General features: G+C 38.2%; 1 protein-coding gene and 1 long non-coding RNA gene across 3 annotated transcripts in view; one reads left to right on the forward strand and one right to left on the reverse strand.

Annotated features, from left to right (window-relative positions):
* LOC148953444 (uncharacterized) overlaps positions 1-18,475 on the forward strand; it is a 195,595-nt gene that overhangs the window by 33,505 nt on the left and 143,615 nt on the right. The gene's annotated exons all lie outside the window — the stretch shown is intronic.
* The window catches only part of LOC148953445 (uncharacterized), a 314,181-nt gene continuing 306,435 nt past the window's right edge, over positions 10,730-18,475 (reverse strand). For both annotated transcript variants that reach the window (XM_089088540.1, XM_089088539.1), the window contains one exon: positions 10,730-11,253. In XM_089088540.1, the coding sequence (XP_088944666.1) occupies positions 11,228-11,253 (26 nt within the window). In that variant the 3' untranslated portion in view covers positions 10,730-11,227. The remainder of the gene's footprint in view (positions 11,254-18,475) is intronic.

An 18,475-nucleotide genomic window follows, 5' to 3' on the forward strand; every position in this document is an offset into this window, starting at 1 on the left:
TTGTTGTCATACAAACTTCAAAAAAGGTTCATTCAATTGGAAATTAAAAGGGGTAGTGCCCTTTTTAATAGTCAAAAGTGATGGACGCGCCGCTAGCCCCCCTCTACCGCCGCCCATCATTCTCTCACACTCATCCAATCAAAATTTTGAGATAGCCATTTTGTTCAGCGTAGTTGATTTACAGATAGAGAATATGTTTTTGAGGAGGATAATCCCCCACAACCCTCAGGGCAAGGGTTTTAAGTTATGCCCTGGGGGCATATAAGGTTTTTATAGAAGGCGTTGTCGTGGAAACTTCAAAGGAGGCTCATTCGATTAGAACTTCAAAGAGCAAATTCGATTGGAAAATCAAAGGCCTAGGGCTCTTTATAATAGTCGAAAGTGATTGGAGGGCAACTAGCCCCCCCCCCCATACCAATCAGTCCCCCAAACACATCCAATCAAAATTTTGAGATAGGCATTTTGTTCAGGGTAGTTGATTTTTAGACAGAAAATATGTTTTCGAGGAGAACACTTCCCCAATACCCTCAAGGCAAGGGTTTTAAATTATACCCTGGGGGCATATAAGGTTTTTATAGAAGGCGGTGTCGTAGAATCTTCAAAAAAGGCTCATTCGATTGGAAATTCAAAGGGCCAGTGCCCTTTTTAATATTCGAAAGTGATTTGAGGGTAACTAATCCCCCTCTCACGCCCGCCTTTTCCACAAACACATCCGATCAAAATTTTGAGACAGCCAAGGTTTTTTTAAAAACCTTATATGCCCCAAGGCATAACTTAAAACCCTTGCCCTGAGGGTTTTGTGGGAATCTCCTCCTCAAAAACATATTTTCTATATGGAAATCAACTAGGCTGAACAAAATGGCTATCTCAAACAGGGAACTAGGCCTTTGAATTTCCAATAGAATGAGCCTGTTTTGAAGTTTCTACGACAACGCCTTTTTATAAAAAACCTTATATGCCCCAAGGCATAACTCAAAAACCTTGCCCTGAGGGTTGTGGGGGAGTGTCCTCCTAAAAACCATATTTTCTATCTAGACATCAACTAGCCTACGCTGAACAAAATTGCTATCTCAAAATTTTTATTGGATGTATTTAGGGGAATGAGGGGCGTGGGGGGGGCTAGTTGCCCTCCAATCACTTTAAACTATTAAAAAGGGCACTAGCCTTTTGAATTCTCAATCGAATGAGCCTTTTTGAAGTTTCTACGACAACGCCTTCTATAAAAACCTTACGGTATATGCCCCCAGGACATAACTTAAAACCTTTGCCTTGAGGGTTTTGGTGGAGTGTCCTCCTCAAAAACCTACTTTCTATCTGGAAATCTACTACGCTGAACAAAATGGCTATATTAAAATTTTGATTGGATGTGTTTTGGTGAATGATGGACCTGGGGGGGGCTAGTTGCCCTCTAATAACTTTCAACTATTCAAAAGAGCACTAGCCCTTTGAATTTCCAATCAAATGAGCCCATTTTGAAGCTTCTATGACAACACTTTCTATAAAATTCTTATATACCCCAGGACATAAATTATAACCTTTTCCCTGAGGGTTTTCGGGGAGTGTCCTCCTCAAAAACATATTTTCTATCTGGAAATCAACTACGCTGAACAAAATATTTACCTCAAAATTTTGATTTTATCTGTTTGGGGGAATGGAGGGCGTGGGGGGGCTAGTTGCCCTCTAATCACTTTCAAATTTTAAAAAGGGCATAAACCCTTTGAATTTTTAAGTGTATGAGCCTGTTTTGAAGTTTCTACGACAAAGCCTTCAATAAAAACCTTACATGCCCCCAGGCCATAACTTAAAACCTTTGCCCTGAGGGCTGCGGGGGAGTTTCCTCCTCAAAAACATATTTTCTATCTGAAAATCAACTAGCCTACGCTGAACAAAATGGCTATCTCAAAATTTGATTGGATGGGTTTGGGGGAGTGATGGGCGTGGGGGGGGGGCTAGTTGTAATCCAATCATTTTCGACTATTAAAAAGGGCACTAGCCCTTTAAATTTCGAATCGAATGAGCCTGTTTTGAAGCTTATACGACAACGCCTTCTTTAAAAACCTTATATGCCCCCAGGGCATAACTTCAAATCCTTGCCCCGAGGGTTGTGGGGGAGTGTCCTCCTCAAAAAGATATTTTCTATCTTGAAATCAGCTACGCTAACAAAATGCCTATCTCAAAATTTTGATGGGATGTGTTTGGGGGAATTATGGGCTTGAAGGGGGGAATAGTTGCCCTCGAATCACTTTCGACTATTAAAAAGGGCACTACCCCTTTGAATTTCCAATCGAATGAACCTGTTTTGAGGTTTCTACGACAACGCCTTCTATAAAAGCCTTACATGCCCCCAGGGCATAACTTAAAACCCTTGCCCTGGGGGTTGTGGGGGAGTGTCCTCCTCAAAAATATATTTTCTATCTGGAAATTAACTACGCTGAACAATATAGCTATCTCAAAATTTTGAATGGATGGGTTTGGGAGAATGATGGGCGGGGGGATGAGCTAGTTACCATCCAATCCCGTTCGAATATTAAGAAGGGAACTAGCCCTTTGAATTTCCAATCGAATGAGCCTGTTTTGAAGTTTCTACGACAACGCCTTCTTATAAGAAACCTTATATGCCCCAATGCATAACTTAAAACCCTTACCCTGAGGGTTGTGGGTGAGTTTCCTCCTAAAAAACATATTTTCTATCTGGTCATCAACTTGCCTACGCTCAACAAAATGGCTATCTCAAAATTCTGATTGGATGTGTTTGGAGGAATGATGGGCGTAGGGGGCTAGTTGCCCTCCAATCACTTTCAACTATTAAAAAGGGCACTAGCCCTTTGAATTCTCAATCGAATGAGCTTGTTTTGAAGTTTCTAAGACAACGCCTTCTATAAAAACCTTATATGACCCCAGGACAAAACTTAACATCTTTGCCCTGAGGGTTTTGGGGGAGTGTCCTCCTCAAAAACATATTTTCTATCTGGAAATAAACTAAGCTGAACAAAATGGTTATCTCAAAATTTTGATTGGATGTGTTTGGGTGATGCTTGGGGGAATGATAGGCGTGACGGGGGGGGAGCTAGTTGCCCTCCAATCACTTTCGACTATTATAAAGGGCTTTAGCCCTTTGAATTTTCAATTGGATGAGCCTGTTTTGAAGTTTCTACAACAACGCCTTCTATAAAAGCCCCATATGCTCCCAGGGCATAACTTAAAACCCTTTCCCTGAGGGTTGTGGGGGAGTGTCCTTCTCAAAAACACATTTTCTATCTTGAAATCAACTGCGCTGAACAAAGTAACTATCTCAAAATTTTGATTGAATGTGTTAGGGGGAATTATGGGCACGGGGGGGCTAGTTGCCCTCCAATCACTTTCGACTATTAAAAAGGGCACTAAACCTTTGAATTTCCAATCGAATGAACCTGTTTTGAAGTTTCTACGACAATGCCTTCTATAAAAGCCTTACATGCCCCCAGGGCCTAACTTAAAATCCTTGCCCTGAGAGTTGTGGGGGAGTGTCCTCCTCGAAAACCTATTTTCTATCTGGAAATCAACTATAATGAACAAAATGGCTATCTCACAATTTTGATTGCATATGTTTGGGGAAAGATTGGCGTTGGGGGGGGGGAGCTAATTGCCCTCCAATCCCTTTCATCTATTAAAAAGGGCACTACCCATTGCAATTTCCAATCGAATGAGCCTTTTTTGAAGTTTCTACGAGAACGCCTTCTATAAAAACCTTATATGCCCCCAGGGCATAACTTAAAACCCTTGCCCTGACGGTTATGGGGGAGTGTCCTCATCAAAAACACATTTTCTATCTTGAAATCAACTACGCTAAACAAAATGGCTATCTAGAAATTTTGATTGGATGTGATGGGGGAATGATGGGCTTGGGGGGAGGGGGGGCTAATTGCCCTCCAATCACTGTCGACTATTAAAAAGGGCACTAGCCCTTTGAATTTCCAATCGACTGAGCCTGTTTTGAAGTTTCAACGACAACGCCTTCTTTAAAAACTTTATATGCCCCCAGGGCATAACTTAAAACCTTTGCCCTGAGGGTTGTGGGGTTGTGTCCTCCCCAAAAATATATTTTTTGTTTGGGAGTTAACTATCCTACGCTGAACAAAATGGCTATCTCAAAATTTTGATTGGATGTGTTTCTGGGAATGTTTAGCGTGGGGGGGGGGGCTAGGTGACCTCCAATTACTTTCGACTATCAAAAAGGGCACTAGCCCTTTGAATTTCCAATTAAATGAGCCTGTTTTGAAGTTTCTACGACAACGGCTTCTTCAAAAACCTTATATGCCCCCAGGGCATAACTTAAAACCCTTGCCCTGAGGGTTGTGGGGGAGTATCCTCATCAAAAAGATATTTTCTGTCTGGAAATCAGCTACGTTGACAAAATGTCTATCTCAATATTTTGATTGGATGTGTTTGGGGGAATGATAGGCGTGAACGGGGGGAGCTAGTTGTCCTCCAATCACTTTCGACTATTAAAAAGGGCTTTAGCCCTTTGAATTTTCAATCGGATGAGTCTGTTTTGAAGTTTCTGCAACAACGCCTTCTATAAAAGCCCTATATGCCCCCAGGGCATAACTTAAAACCCTTGCCCTGATGGTTGTGGGGAGTGTCCTTCTCAAAAACACATTTTCTATCTTGAAATCAACTGCGCTGAACAAAGTAACTATCTCAAAATTTTGATTGGATGTGTTAGGGGGAATTATGGGCACGGGGGGGCTAGTTGCCCTCCAATCACTTTCGACTGTTAAAAAGTTCACTAGCCCTTCCAATCGAATGAGCCTTTTTTGAAGCTTCTACGACAACGCCTTCAATAAAAACCTTATATGCCCCCAGGGCATAACTTAAAACCTTTGCCCTGAGGGTTGTGGGGGATTGTCCTCCTCAAAAACATATTTTCTATCTGGAAATCAACCACGCTGAACAAAATGGCTATCTCACAATTTTAATTGGATGTGTTTTGGGGAATGATTGGCGTGGGGAGGGGGGGCTAGTTGCCCTCCAATCACTTTCGACTATTAAAAAGGGCACTAGACCTTTGAATTTCGAATCGAATAAGCCTGTTTTGAAGTTTCTACGAAAACACCTTCTATAAAAACCTTTATATACCCCCAGGGCATAAGTTAAAACCCTTGCCCTGAGGGTTGTGGGGGAGTTTCCTCCTCAAAAACACATTTTCGATCTTGAAATCAACTACGCTGAACAAAATAGCTATCTCAAAGTTTTGATTGAATGTGTTTGGGAGAATGATTGGCGTGAGGGGGGGGGCTAGTTGCCCTCTAATCAATTTCGACTATTAAAAAGGGCCCTAGCCACTCCAATTTCCAATCGAATGAGTCCTTTTGAAGTTTCTACGAAAACTTCTTTTATACGAAGTGCCCGGGTATGGAGAAAAAAAAACACATTGTGCCCACATCGTTCTTTAATTAGGCAGCGCTAGCGTGCTGCCTATGATTCATGCACTTTAAATTCCATGGACCTGCAGTCTTTTCACTTACAAACGTTTGTTTCTCTCCAATAATTTGAGTTCCTGGACTGAAACCAAGGCTCCTAGCATGAAGTTGATTTAAAAGGGCGTGTATGCTGCCTGCATATCTCAGACTATTAGTTCTATCGGACTATCTTCCGGAGTTCTTGCCGTTACTACGGAAAATGCAAATGCAGAAATTGGTTTGGAGCTTGCCGTTTCCCCTCCCTGCAAATCTTGGGTTTCACTTATTGGTGAATTAAATCGGATATTTCCAGCGGGAGTTCCATATAATGTGGATCTGAAAACGATTTGTTCTGTTTCACTGCGATGGCTTTTTTTCGAATTAATATATAATTCTATTAAGTTTTGTTCTTTTCTCAACCTTGAGTTAATCTTATATCTGTCCGATATTATTTCAAAATTCTCAAAGTACTTTCTTGAACGGTCAAATTTACTTCCAGTATTCTCGTGATAACTTGTTCCGTCTCACTTAGCGAATTGTCTTCGTAAGCTAATTAGTTGTGTTATATTTTAATTCGTATGATATATTTTATTCTATTTAGTCTACACCCATTCAGATAATAATTTGAATAGTTTAACTTATTTTGTCTTTTTTCCACACTATTTTTATATAGCCTACTACTACAGGCTAATTAATTCAATTGCTTAGAAAACGCGGATTTTCTAGCTATTTCTTAATAGCCTTTCCTTAGCAGGCTGCCACCACTATTGGTACTGGATGCCTTGTGGCTAACAGCTATTTTATCTCTAACGCCACACCAATGCCGCTGGTGATGCCACAAGTGTGTGGTTTCGTGATCAAGCGATTAAAAGGGTTCTACAGTTTTTTCGGGCACTGGTATTGCCACCAGTGTGTGGTTGAAACGTATACTATGTTTTCAAGAGCCAAACTCTTGACTAAGGGTGCAATAACCTGTGCCACTATTGATATCTCTCTAAATATCTTTTTGAAGGGTCAAAAGATCCTCCTGTCGGTATGTCACTGAAGGTACTTCTTGCAAACTCTTTTCCTACCATGCCACGGCCAGGGGAAAAGTAATGTCACACATTTTGAGAAAATTATTCACTTTTATTCTTTTAAGTGTCAAATCAAACAAAACATGCACTCTGAACTTCATAACGTAGACTTTGCAGTCTAGAAACGAGCTAACTACAAAATCACTAAGTTTACAGAAATTAACCTGGCGCAGGGATGAACCTTAGATTGGCCCTAGTCAATCCTATAAATGAGAGCTTCAAAATCAAAAATTTTTTGGATATCATTATCTATCAATGTCCAACTCCAGAAAGACAGAAATAGATTTTAGCCGGAAAGTTTAATTGTTACAACATCACTGGCTTAGCAACGGGATTTTAGCCTGTGCTTTGACATTACACTATTAGCAAATGTGATTAAGAAAAGAAAACGGGTCATTCATCTGAAGAACAAAAAAGAAAAGAGTAAACCCCCAACAGAATGTTTCTGGGAACATTAAACTAAATCAAAAGACGCTATGACCATAAAGTTTTTACCGAAGGGCATATATGAGGTATCTATAAAACAGCTAAAGGTGTTGAGTTAAAATTGTCGTGGCATGTTGAGTGGGAAGTTGTACTAATCTGACCAAATGGCATATCCATGATATCTCATGAACAGCCAAAAGTGTTAAGTTGCAATTGTCATGGCATGTTGAGTGATAAATTGAACTAATGTGACCAAAGGGGATATCTGCGATATCTCAAGAACAGCTAAAAGTGTTAAGTTATAATTGACCTTGTATGTTGAGTGGGAAATTGAAACAGATCAAAATGAACAATGTGCATCCAAGATTATCGAAAAGGTGTTGCCACGATATCTCAGGAAAGATTAAGTAATTAATTTGAAGATTTCAAAGCCTGGGGAGGGGAATGGCTGCTTAATGTTTATCTTATCAAGGTTGTAATAAGATAGGGGTTATAATTTCGTCAGCCCTATAGAACCCCAATTATCATTTAAATTTTCATTCCATTTGCTTGATTATTTTTTCTCGTACCCATCAATCCATAGAATCATGAATATTAAGCCAAAACCTGGATTCTTACAGAGATTAATTTAAAAAGCTCTTTCCACAAAATAAGTTTTTCAAAGAATAGTAAAGAACTTTATTATACCAAAAATGAGTAGGAAAAAAATCAAATAATCTACCAAACGTAAAACTACCAAAAGTCACCATCAATAGATAAATGAAACCCAAAACGAACAGAGATCAATGAGTTCGTGGTAACGAACTGTGTAAGTAAGGAGCGACCCGGCTCAATGGTAACCGAAACTTTAAAAAACGGTATTTTGAAACCAATAGATACAACAAAAGAATCAAGTTTTAATGCTGATTTCAAATATATAAGTTTCATCAAGTTTAGTTATACCCATCCAAAGGTACACGCCTGAAAAAATTTGGCTGATTTTAGAAAAAAAGGAAATACCCTCCAAAAGGTATAGAACCTTAATGAAAATCACACCATCATATTCAGCCTATCAGAGAACCCTACCGTAGAGGTTTCAAGCACCTATCTACAAAAATATGGAATTTTGCATTTTTTTGCCAGAAGAAAGATCACGGATGCGTGTTTATTTGTTTTTCTTTTTTTTTTCCAGGGGTGGTCGTATTGACCCAGTGGTCCTAGAATATCTTGGGAGGGCTCATTGGAACGGAAGTTCAAAGTTCTAGTGCCATTTTTAAGTGAACAGAAAAATGGAGGGCAACTAGGCCCCCTCCCACGCTCATTTTTTTCCCAAAGTCACCCGATCAAAATTTTTATATAGCCATTTTGTTCAAAATGGTCGAAAATATGTTAAATATGTCTTTTAGGATGACTTAATCCCCCGAAATCCCCGGGGGGAGGGCTGAAAGTTATGAACTCTAACTTTCAGCCCTCCATATAGTATTGGCTCCATAAAGTATTGGTAGTATTGGTACTTAAAGTATTGGTTATTGGGAAGTATACAGACGTTTTCAGGGGAGATTTTTTTCTGGTAGGTGGGGGGGGGCTGGGTAGGGGGTTATACGGGAGGATCTTTCCATGAAGGTAGTTTTCATGGGGGAAGGGACAAAACTATGAAGGGGGCGCCAGATTTCCCAGTATTATTAAAGAAAAAGATCAGAAATTAAATAAAAAAAAACAAGTTTTTCAACTGAAAGTAAGGAGCAACAACAAAAATTAAAACAAACAGAAAATGTTACGTATATGATTGGGTTCACCCTCTAGTCAATACCTCGCTCTTTAAGCCAAAGATTTTTTAGTACTTTCATAAGAACTATTTATTCTAATTAACGGCCTTTGTGATTAAGAGGTCATTTTTAAATAATTAGAACAAAATTTGAACTTTAGCTTAAAGAGCAAGGTATTGACTAGGGGGCGAGCCCCGTAATAGTAGTAGTAGTAGTAGTAGTTTTGTTAGCAAAAGAAATAGTGGCACTTTAGTAGCAGTAGCAGTAGTAGCGCGCAAATATTGTCCTTTTGGTCAATTTATCATCTCTCTTATCATTTCCCGAAAGTTCCAAATTATTATAGTCGGTCATTCCCGAGTTATACTATTTTGACAACTTATCTACAAATAACGTGTTTTGGTTTAGTTCAACACTCCCCTCAACATTCCCTAACGCCTCACTTGAAAGGTGAACCTGAAAGGCCGTATTTTGGGAAAGTAAAGGTATAACATGCAGACCTTTCTTAATAATGTAAGCAATGAACGAACTGCCTAACTTACAACCCTGGCCCAGAGGGCTATGGGGGTTGACATCCCCAACGGTGTAATTATTAGACCTTCATTACTCAACAATGTAGAAGAAAATAGATGTCTCAAAATTATAATTGGATATTTTTTTTGGAAAATGATGGGTTTGGGAGAGGGGGGCTGGTTGCCCTGGAATTACTTTTGACTGTTAAAAACACCGTATAGCTATCAATATCCAATAAAACGAGCCCCAATGAAGTCTATACGGCCACCCATTCCATAATAACCTTATATGCTCCCAGAACATTAAGTCAAAACCCTCACCCCAGGGCTCTGAGGTGTTGTTTCAACCCTGGAGTCATTTTATATGTTCTTTGGGCTATTTTGAGCAAGATGGCTATGTCACAATTTTAATCAGATACGCATGGGGGACTGGGAGTTTAGGGGGGAGTTGCCCTCCATCACTTTTGACTCTTAAAAGCGAACTAGAACTTGTATTTTTAAATCAAAGGAGCCTCATATATAGTTTATGCGACCATCCCTTCCATAAAAACCTTATATGGCCTCGGGCATAACTTACAACCCTTGCACCCAGGCTTTGGGGGGTTCTTTCAACGCTGAAGGTTTTGTTATGTGATCTTTACACTATTTTGAACAAAATGGTTATCTCAAAATTTATATCGGATGAATTTGGGAAAAAGAAGACATGGGGGGGGGGGTAGTTGGTCATCCCAAAAGATATAATTATTGGCCTTTTAAAATATGCTGAACAAAATGGCTACCTAAAAATTTGGACTGGATGTGTTTAGGGAAATGATGGGTTTGGGGGGGGGGCTGGTTGCCCTCCAATCATTTTCAGCAGGGAAAGAAGGCTCTAGAACTCTCGATTTCCTATGGAATAAGCCCCTTTAGAAGTTTCTACGACAAAACTTTGTGTACGAAGTGCTCTGATCTAAAAAAACGAAACAAAAAACAAATAAATAAAAATTATATTGTACCAACAATGTTCTTTACCTAGGCAGTACAACTGCGCTGCCTAGGAAAGACCGAAAAGATTTAAAATATTCTTTTCTTTACAATTGTTATGAAAATTGACATGTTCTTGTTAACTAAAAAATAATAGAAATTAATTAGAAAAAAAATTCACCAACGAAGATTTAATAGAAAAGTGGAGGGCTGTATTAAATCAAAGATGATCGAAAATAAATTCAAATCATTTTTCAAGCATATAAACTAGTACTAACCAGAATCAATAAAAATATGAAACCCAAAACGAATATAGATTTCAATAAATAACCATGTCAAACTCAAAATGAGCAGAAACTACCACTAAGAGGAGTAAGGCTAACGACATCTTAGTCTTCTAAAGACCAAATAAAGATTTTTGCTCTCTTTCTATAATATTAATCACTATACTTCCTAAAATTAAAATATATATTTTTGTTGTTTTGTAGTAGTACTTTTTTTCAATTTTTGTATTCTATCTTCAACAATGTAATTAACTAGCCTAAAAAATGCAAACTGTCAAATAGAACATAAATAAGTAGTTTTAATTCAAAACAAATAAATATATTTACTTCTATACAAAATCAATAAATACTTAATAAATAAGAAAAAACCTACAATGGAAAGAGTCAACAACAACAAATGAGCAATAAGAATCTGATTATTGTATCTTAAATTTATCATAAAACGTCAGAATAATTGTTGTCAGCACAAAAACAACAATCTTTTTTTTTATTCATGGGAAGTTAAAAAAAAGTCAGGCTTAGAAAATAAAAGCTATTTCATTCTTCAAAAAGCAGATAGAAGATGCAGAATTCGTAATTGAAACAAGAACTAAAATATAAAAACTAAAATTTCTTAGGCACATAAACGCAAAGTCAGTAGTAAAAATTTTACCATCAGCCTTATGGCCATACTAATCTCTATTGTCTTATAAGCCCAATTGAAAACCAAACAAAATGAACAAAACAAAAATTATATGAAAACATTCCATTTTTTACTTATTCTAGTAAATTAATATATCAGATTCATTCCTGATGCAGTAATTCTCTATCTGAAAGAAAAAGAAAAATTATTAGACTACGCCTGGGTTGTGCTAAGGAATACATTAAATATACAGTGAGACAAAATAAAATCTTATAAAAGATCTGTTTATATTAAACATTTATTTCTTCGTTTATTGTATGTTCTGACTAACAACCTAAAGTTGCATTTCTCCAATCAGAAACGATAAAACTGTGGACAGTATATTGAGGTAGAGTTCGCCAGAGGCTCTCTCGGCATACAATATCAAAGGCTTGCTAGAAACCGAAGAAGAAGAAATAGCACCAATTTTACATACTCGATTCTCCATTAGGTGCCATGTTTAAAAAAAATCAGTCTACGGGGAAACATTCTCATTGGAAATAGGCCTGATACTATTGCTGTATATGGTTGGCTATAGGTTTCAGTCGGTCAAGAAGGATATTTTGTAAGAATCTCTGCCAGTCGGCAAGGCCTGACCTATTCAAAGACAAGATATCTCAAATTCTTGAATTAACTATAAAATTACAATAAAGTTGTTTCATTTTTATTTTCGATGTTTTCATTTCAAACAGTTCGTGGTAACAAACTGTATGTAAGGAGCGACCCGGCTCAATAGTAACCGAAATTCTGATACCAATAACTACATCAATAGAATCAGATTTTATACTGATTTTAAATATATAAGATTCATCAAGTTTATTCTTACCTATCAAAAGTTACGCGCCTGAGAAAATTTTCGTATTTTCAAAAAAAGGGGGAAACACCCCTAACAGTCATAGAACTTTATTGAAAATCGAACATCAGATTCAGCGTATCAGAGAACCCCACTATAGAAGTTTAAAGCTCCTATCTGCAAAAATGTGGAATTTTGTATTTTTTGCCAGAAGATAGATCACGGATGCGTGTTTATTTGTTTGTTTGTTTGTTTTTATCCCCAGGGCTGATCGTATTGACCCAGTGGTCCTAGAATATCGTGGGAGGGTTCATTTGAACAGAAAATAAAGTGCCCTTTTTAAATGACCGAAAATAGTGGAGGGTAATTATGCCCCCTCCGACACTCATTTTTTTCCCAAAGTCACCCGATCAAAATTTTGAGATAGCCATCTTGTTCAGCATGGTCGAAAACTATAATAACTATGTCTCTGAGGATGATTAATCCCCAACAGTCCCCAGGGGAAGGGCTGCAAGCTATGAACTTCGCCAAATGTTTACAAATAGTATTGGCCATTTAGAAGTATACAGACGTTTTCAGGGGGGGTATGGTAGTTGGAGGGGGGATCGGGGGTTAAGTGGGAGGATCTTTCCATGGAGGAGGTTTTCATGGGGGAAGGGACATTGCTATGAAAGGGGCACCGGATTTCCCAGCGTTATTTAAAAAACGATCAGAAATTAAATAAAAAAAACAAGTTTTACAACTGAAAGTAAGTAGCAACATCAAAACTTAAAACGAACAGAAATTATTACGTATATGATTCGGTTTGCCCCCTAGTCAATACGTCACTCTTTACGTTAAAGTTTGTTTAGTACTTTCATACTTGACTTGCTTGACTTAAAAGTCTTGCTCGCCAGCGTAGAGGGAACCAGACGCCAGCACCGTCAGTCGTCTCCAGAGTGACCTGTTTAGTGCCAGGGTAGGAGCTTCATTGGGGTCAATGCCCCACGCCGTGAGTCGCTCGTGGATGATATCCGCCCATCTCATACGTGGTCTACCTCTGGGGCGCTTCCAGCCGTTTGCAGTTGGATCGAAGTCAAATATAACTCGGGCTGGTGTTTCAGTGGATAGGCAAAGTAGATGACCGTACCAACCCAGCGAGCAGGACTCAAGCTGTTCGGACACGGGTGGTAATTTAAAGGACAAGAGGATATCCATGTTCCGTACCCTGTCGAGCCACCTAACGTGGTCAATTTTGCAGAGGTGTGTTGTCTGGACAGAATCTACCTTCATGATCTGCGACTGCGTCTAAAGCCAAATCTCTGACAAGTACAACACGACACTTGTTACCGAGGCACAGTAGATGCGAGCTTTCGTGAAATGGCTGATCTGGGGTTTGTGAAATATTGTTCTCAGTAAGCAGCCGAAAACGGTGTTCGCCTTTGCCACCCTTGCTGATATCTCTGCATCTAGATTTCTGTTTGAGCAAACAATTGAACCAAGGTAGGTGAACTGCTTTACTATCTCAACATCTTGGCCACATACTTCTATAGTTGTCAGGGGGCTGCATGATGTCTTGTCCACAGCTAATATTTTGGTTTTGGTCCAGTTTACATTTAAACCAAGTTTTCCTGCAACAGATGAAGAGTTCGGGAGCAGCAGCACAGCCTTGCCAAACACCACTTCTAATTTGAAAATGAGATGAGAGCTTTCCATTTACAAGAAGAGCACTTTCGGTCTTATTGTGTAGTTCTTTGAACAGATTGAATATTTTCTTAGGAACACCAGTACATTGAAGGATTAACCCCAGTGACTGTCTGTCGACAGTGTCAAAAACAGATCGAAAATCGACGAAGGCAATGTATGCTTTCCTTTTATATTCTAGAGTTTACTCTATCAGCTGTCTAATTGTATGGACTTGCTCAGTAGTGGACCTACCCGGCATGAATCCAGCTTGCTGGTGGCGACGAATAGGATAGAGGTACTTTGTTGCCCGCTTGAGGAGCAGCATGGTGAAGAGTTTGCCGGGTACCGAAAGCAGAGCTATTCCACGACAGTTATCACATTCTGCTTTACTTCCTTTCCTCTTGTAGACTGGCACAAGTAAGCCAGTCTTCTAGTCCGATGGCATTATTTCAGAGCTCCACACAGTATTAAACAGCATTTGTAGCCAGAGGGTCATAATTAAATCGCCATTTTTATGGAGTTCTGATGTCAGGCCACATATTCCAGGCGCTTTGTTGTTCTTCAGCTTTCGTGCTGCTGCTTTAATTTCTTCTGCTGTAAATTCAGTGCCATCCGGGGCAGGTGTAGCATTCTCAGCCGCAGCAGTAATCTCGTCGTCAATTTGGTCTGGTGGGTCTGAGTTCAGTAGCTTCTGGAAGTGTTGCTCCCACTGGCGAAGGCACTGTGATTTGTCGTAAATATTTTTGCCACTGGCGTTACGGAGATACGATGTAGTTTGAGTGTATTGACCTGAGAGCTCACGGAGGATCTTATATGTGGCTCCGATGTCCTTTTTTTTGTCGGCCTCTTGGAGTTCGCGTGCTTTTTTTCAATAAAGGTCTCACGGTCTTTGTGCAGCATGATGTCACGCTCCTTATTTAATTGCCTATACGCTGTCATGTCCCCGCGAAGGCGGGCTTTCCGTCTTCGATCAATAATAGCGAGGGACTCGTTGCTGATCCAGTCTTTTTTCTTACGCTGTTTCATTCCAGCAACCCTAGTTGCAGCTGAAAGAGTATTCTCTTTGAAGACCATCCACACACCTTCACTATCATCGCATTGCGTAAGAAGATCAAGTCTGTTGGATATTTTGACCTGATACTGTTTAGCCAAAGCGGGGTCTTGCTGGATACGGTAGGTATCAATTTTTCAAGGTGTCTGGTTGGCTTTTCTAGCTTTCAGGCGAAGCCTGATTTTGGCTGCAACAAGACGATGGTCGGTGTTCCCAAATTCGGTGCCTCGGTAGGTGTGACAATTCTGCACAGAAGACAGCCGTCGCCGGCTTATGATGATGTAGTCGAGCATCTTCTTCGTTGATCCATCATTGTTATACCAGGTATACTTGGCTATATTGGGTCTCTGAAACCATGTGTTTGCAATGGTAAGATTGTGGGCGAGACAGCAGTTCAGCATTCTCTCTCAGTTGTCGTTTAGGCTATCTATTGTTACGGGTTCAAGAGCGAAATCCCACAGGTCACTCATTTGAAATGCTCGCATTCATATCTCCTAGAAGGACAAGGTAGTCATGGGGAGGTACTGACCAGAGCTCAGAACTTAAAAGGGTACTTTCATAAGAGCTATTTATTCTAATTAACAACCTTTGTGATTAAGGGGTCATTCTTAAAGAACTGGAACAAAATTTGAACTTAGGCGTAAAGAGCGTGGTATTGACTAGGGGGTGAACCGAATCATATACGTAATAATTTCTGTTAGTACGAATATATAAGAACACACAAATATAGAAGTTCGTTACGTAAGTTAATTCGTAAGTTACGTATACTTACTACTATTAAAAACGTTCGTAAATAAAATTAAACAACTTTCGAGAAAGCCATTTAACCTAAAAAATGTAAAATTGATAAGCAAATTTTGAATTATTCCTTAAATTCTTAAACTATACGAAAAAATTATTCCGTATATGAAAGGGGCCATCCCCTCCCCAATGCCTTGCTCTTTACGCTAAAGTTTTTTATTGTTTAAAAAAATAAAGTTATGAGACAGAGTCAAACTTCAGTGGAAATAGCAAGACAAAGAGGAGGGGACAGCCCCTTTCATATACGGAATAATTTCTGTTCGTTTTAAGTTTTAATGTTGCTCCTTACTTTCGGTTAAAAAAATAGTTTTTTTTTATTTGGAACAGGAGAAATAAATGGAATTTTTTAAGTCTACTGTGTCATTGCTCTAACTTCTACTGACAACAACTAGTGAAATATATTTTACTACTGTAGATATAAAGTCGTACCTTAAAAATTTTTCAGATGAAAAATTTCTGATTACATAAAAAAAAATTCATATGGAGGTTGAGGAAAGAGTATCTTTGACTGATGATAACATTTTTATGATGATACTAGCTATTGGCAGAAGACAGCTGACTTTTAAGGCTTATTGATATATAGTTGGTACAGTCGCCTCTCTTTCTCTTTTCCAATAGTGGGATGATTCTGGCTTCCACCGAGACTAGGGGAAAAATCTGTTTTCCAAACATTTTTTCTATACTTGTGGTAGACATTAACCGATTGTTTTGGGTCATTTTCTTAGCAGCCCCACCGAATTTCCTCAGGGTCATAGCTAAAGCCAATTAAATATAATCAAACATATCGTGGTAACGAACTTTAAGTAAGAATTGATAAGAGCTGATAGTCTAAAGAATAAAAGAAAAAGTTCTTATGAAAATATACAAATCAAGCGAATTTGATCCTTATGGTGGTTAATTAAAAAAAACCTTTTCCCACAAAATAATTTTTTTAAAGAAAAGTAAAGAGCTCTATTAAATCGAAAGTGATTAATTATAATGTCAAATAATGTTCAAAGCGTAAATCTACCACAGACCACCAGCAATAAAGAAAATGAAACCCAAAACGAACAAAAATTACAACAAATAGCCGAGTTAAACCCAACGTGAGCATAAATTAACTTGAATAGGGCTGACAACCCCCACGCCTTCTCAAGACCAGAATTTAATTTTACTTTACTGAACGAAAAAAACAGATGAATGTGCATTGACAGTTTGACATACATAGACTATACTGATATTTAGTCCTTAAAGTCTGAATAATTTTCAGTTTAAAAAAATCTAAGATATATTTTGTTTTCAGTAAAGTGAAAATTATGTTCTGATCTTGAGAAAGCATCGGGGTTGTCAGCTTTATTCTTGTTAACTTCTGCTCGTTCGGAATTTCACTCAGTTGTTTATTGTAATTTCTGTTCGTCTTTGGTTTCATTTATTTATTGATGGTTATTTATGGTAGTTTTCAGCTCAAAAAGATTAGTTGACTTTATTTTCTGCTCAGTTCTGGGTTAATGAAGTTCTTTACTTGGCTCTGAAAAACTTATTTTGTAGAAAAATTGTTTTAATTAATTTCTGTTAGTATTTTATTGACATAGTCTTTTTCATAGAAAACGAAAATATTATTTTAATCTTTGTGTTTTTTAATAAGAATTCATATCATGGCATGCTATTCCTGTGTTGGAAAAAAATCCTACAATTTAACAGCATATATCTTATTGAAAATATGGACACAAATTATATTGTTTAATTAAGTCCTCAAGTTGATCTGAAGATTAAACTTAATATCATTCCCTAAAAAATCTATCTATGCTCTTTGACAACCTGGATATACTTAAACTCTTCTGATTATGTTAAATTGTAAAAGCAGAAGTAGTAACAGTAGCAACCCTGAAACTTTCAACTAAATTCCTTCTGTCGTTCTTGGGATATTACTGATATGTCTTATTTGTCAACCACCATACACACAGTGCATTTTGTCTTAGTTTTAAAGTAAGATTTAGTTTTACAGCATAATGGGCAAATTGCATAACTATGAGGGGTTGAAATACCCAATAGCCCTGGAGACGTGGTTACTGAGCCGCTAAACTATTTTGAACAATATGGCTATCTAAAAATTTTGATTGGACGTCTTTGAAAAATAATGGGCTTGGGATGGTGTCTCCTACCACTTTCGACTCTTAAAAAGGGTACTAGAAATTTTAATTTCCAATCGTATTAGCTCTTTTAAAAGTTTTAATGATATTACTATCTATAATACAGTGGTAATACCTAAAATATTGCTTATATTCCCTTTTGAAGATCTTCATGCATATAGTGTTTTTTTTAATTGAAACTGCCCCTGTATTATATTGAAGCTTAATTACTTGCAGTATCCGCAGTAGTAGCATTATTAGTATTCACATAGTGCCTTCTGTCTAGTTCAAAATCCAACGCAACTCACCTTGAAGGGTCTAACTTAATAATGTAAGCTATTCTTGAATTATGGATTCCCAGAGTTCGTTGTGATTTAGTTCAAAATCATAGGCAGCACGATAGCGCTGCCTAAGTAAAGAACGATGTGGGCACAATGTATTCTTTCTTTATTTTTCTTCTCCATACCCGGGCACTTCGTATCGAAGGAGCTGTCGTAGAAACTTCGAAAAGGGCTCATTCGATTGGAAATTGGAATGTCTAGTACCCTTTTTAATAGTCGAAAGTGATTGGAGGGCAACACTCACCATTTCCTTAAAAACACATCCAATCAAAATTTAGAGATAGCCATTTTGTTCAGCGTAGTTAATTTCCAGATAGAAATTATGTTTTTGAGAAGGACACTCCCCCACAGCCTTCAGGGAAAGGATTCTAAGCTATACCCTGGGGGCATGTAAGGTTTTTATAGAAGGTGTTGTCGTAGAAACTTCAAACAAAGCTCATTCGATTGGAAATTCAAAGGGCTACTGCCCTTTATAATAGTCGAAAGTGATTGGAAGGAAACGAACACCCGTTCCACGCCCATCATTCCCCCAAACACATCCAATCAAAATTTTGAGATAGCCATTTTGTTCAGCGTAATTGATTTCCAGATATAAAATATTTCTTTGAGGA

Source organism: Artemia sp. Qi Xiang Cuo, chromosome 4 (genome assembly GCF_049724085.1).
Source record: "Artemia sp. Qi Xiang Cuo chromosome 4, ASM4972408v1, whole genome shotgun sequence".
Classification (NCBI taxonomy): Eukaryota; Metazoa; Arthropoda; class Branchiopoda; order Anostraca; family Artemiidae; genus Artemia; species Artemia sp. Qi Xiang Cuo.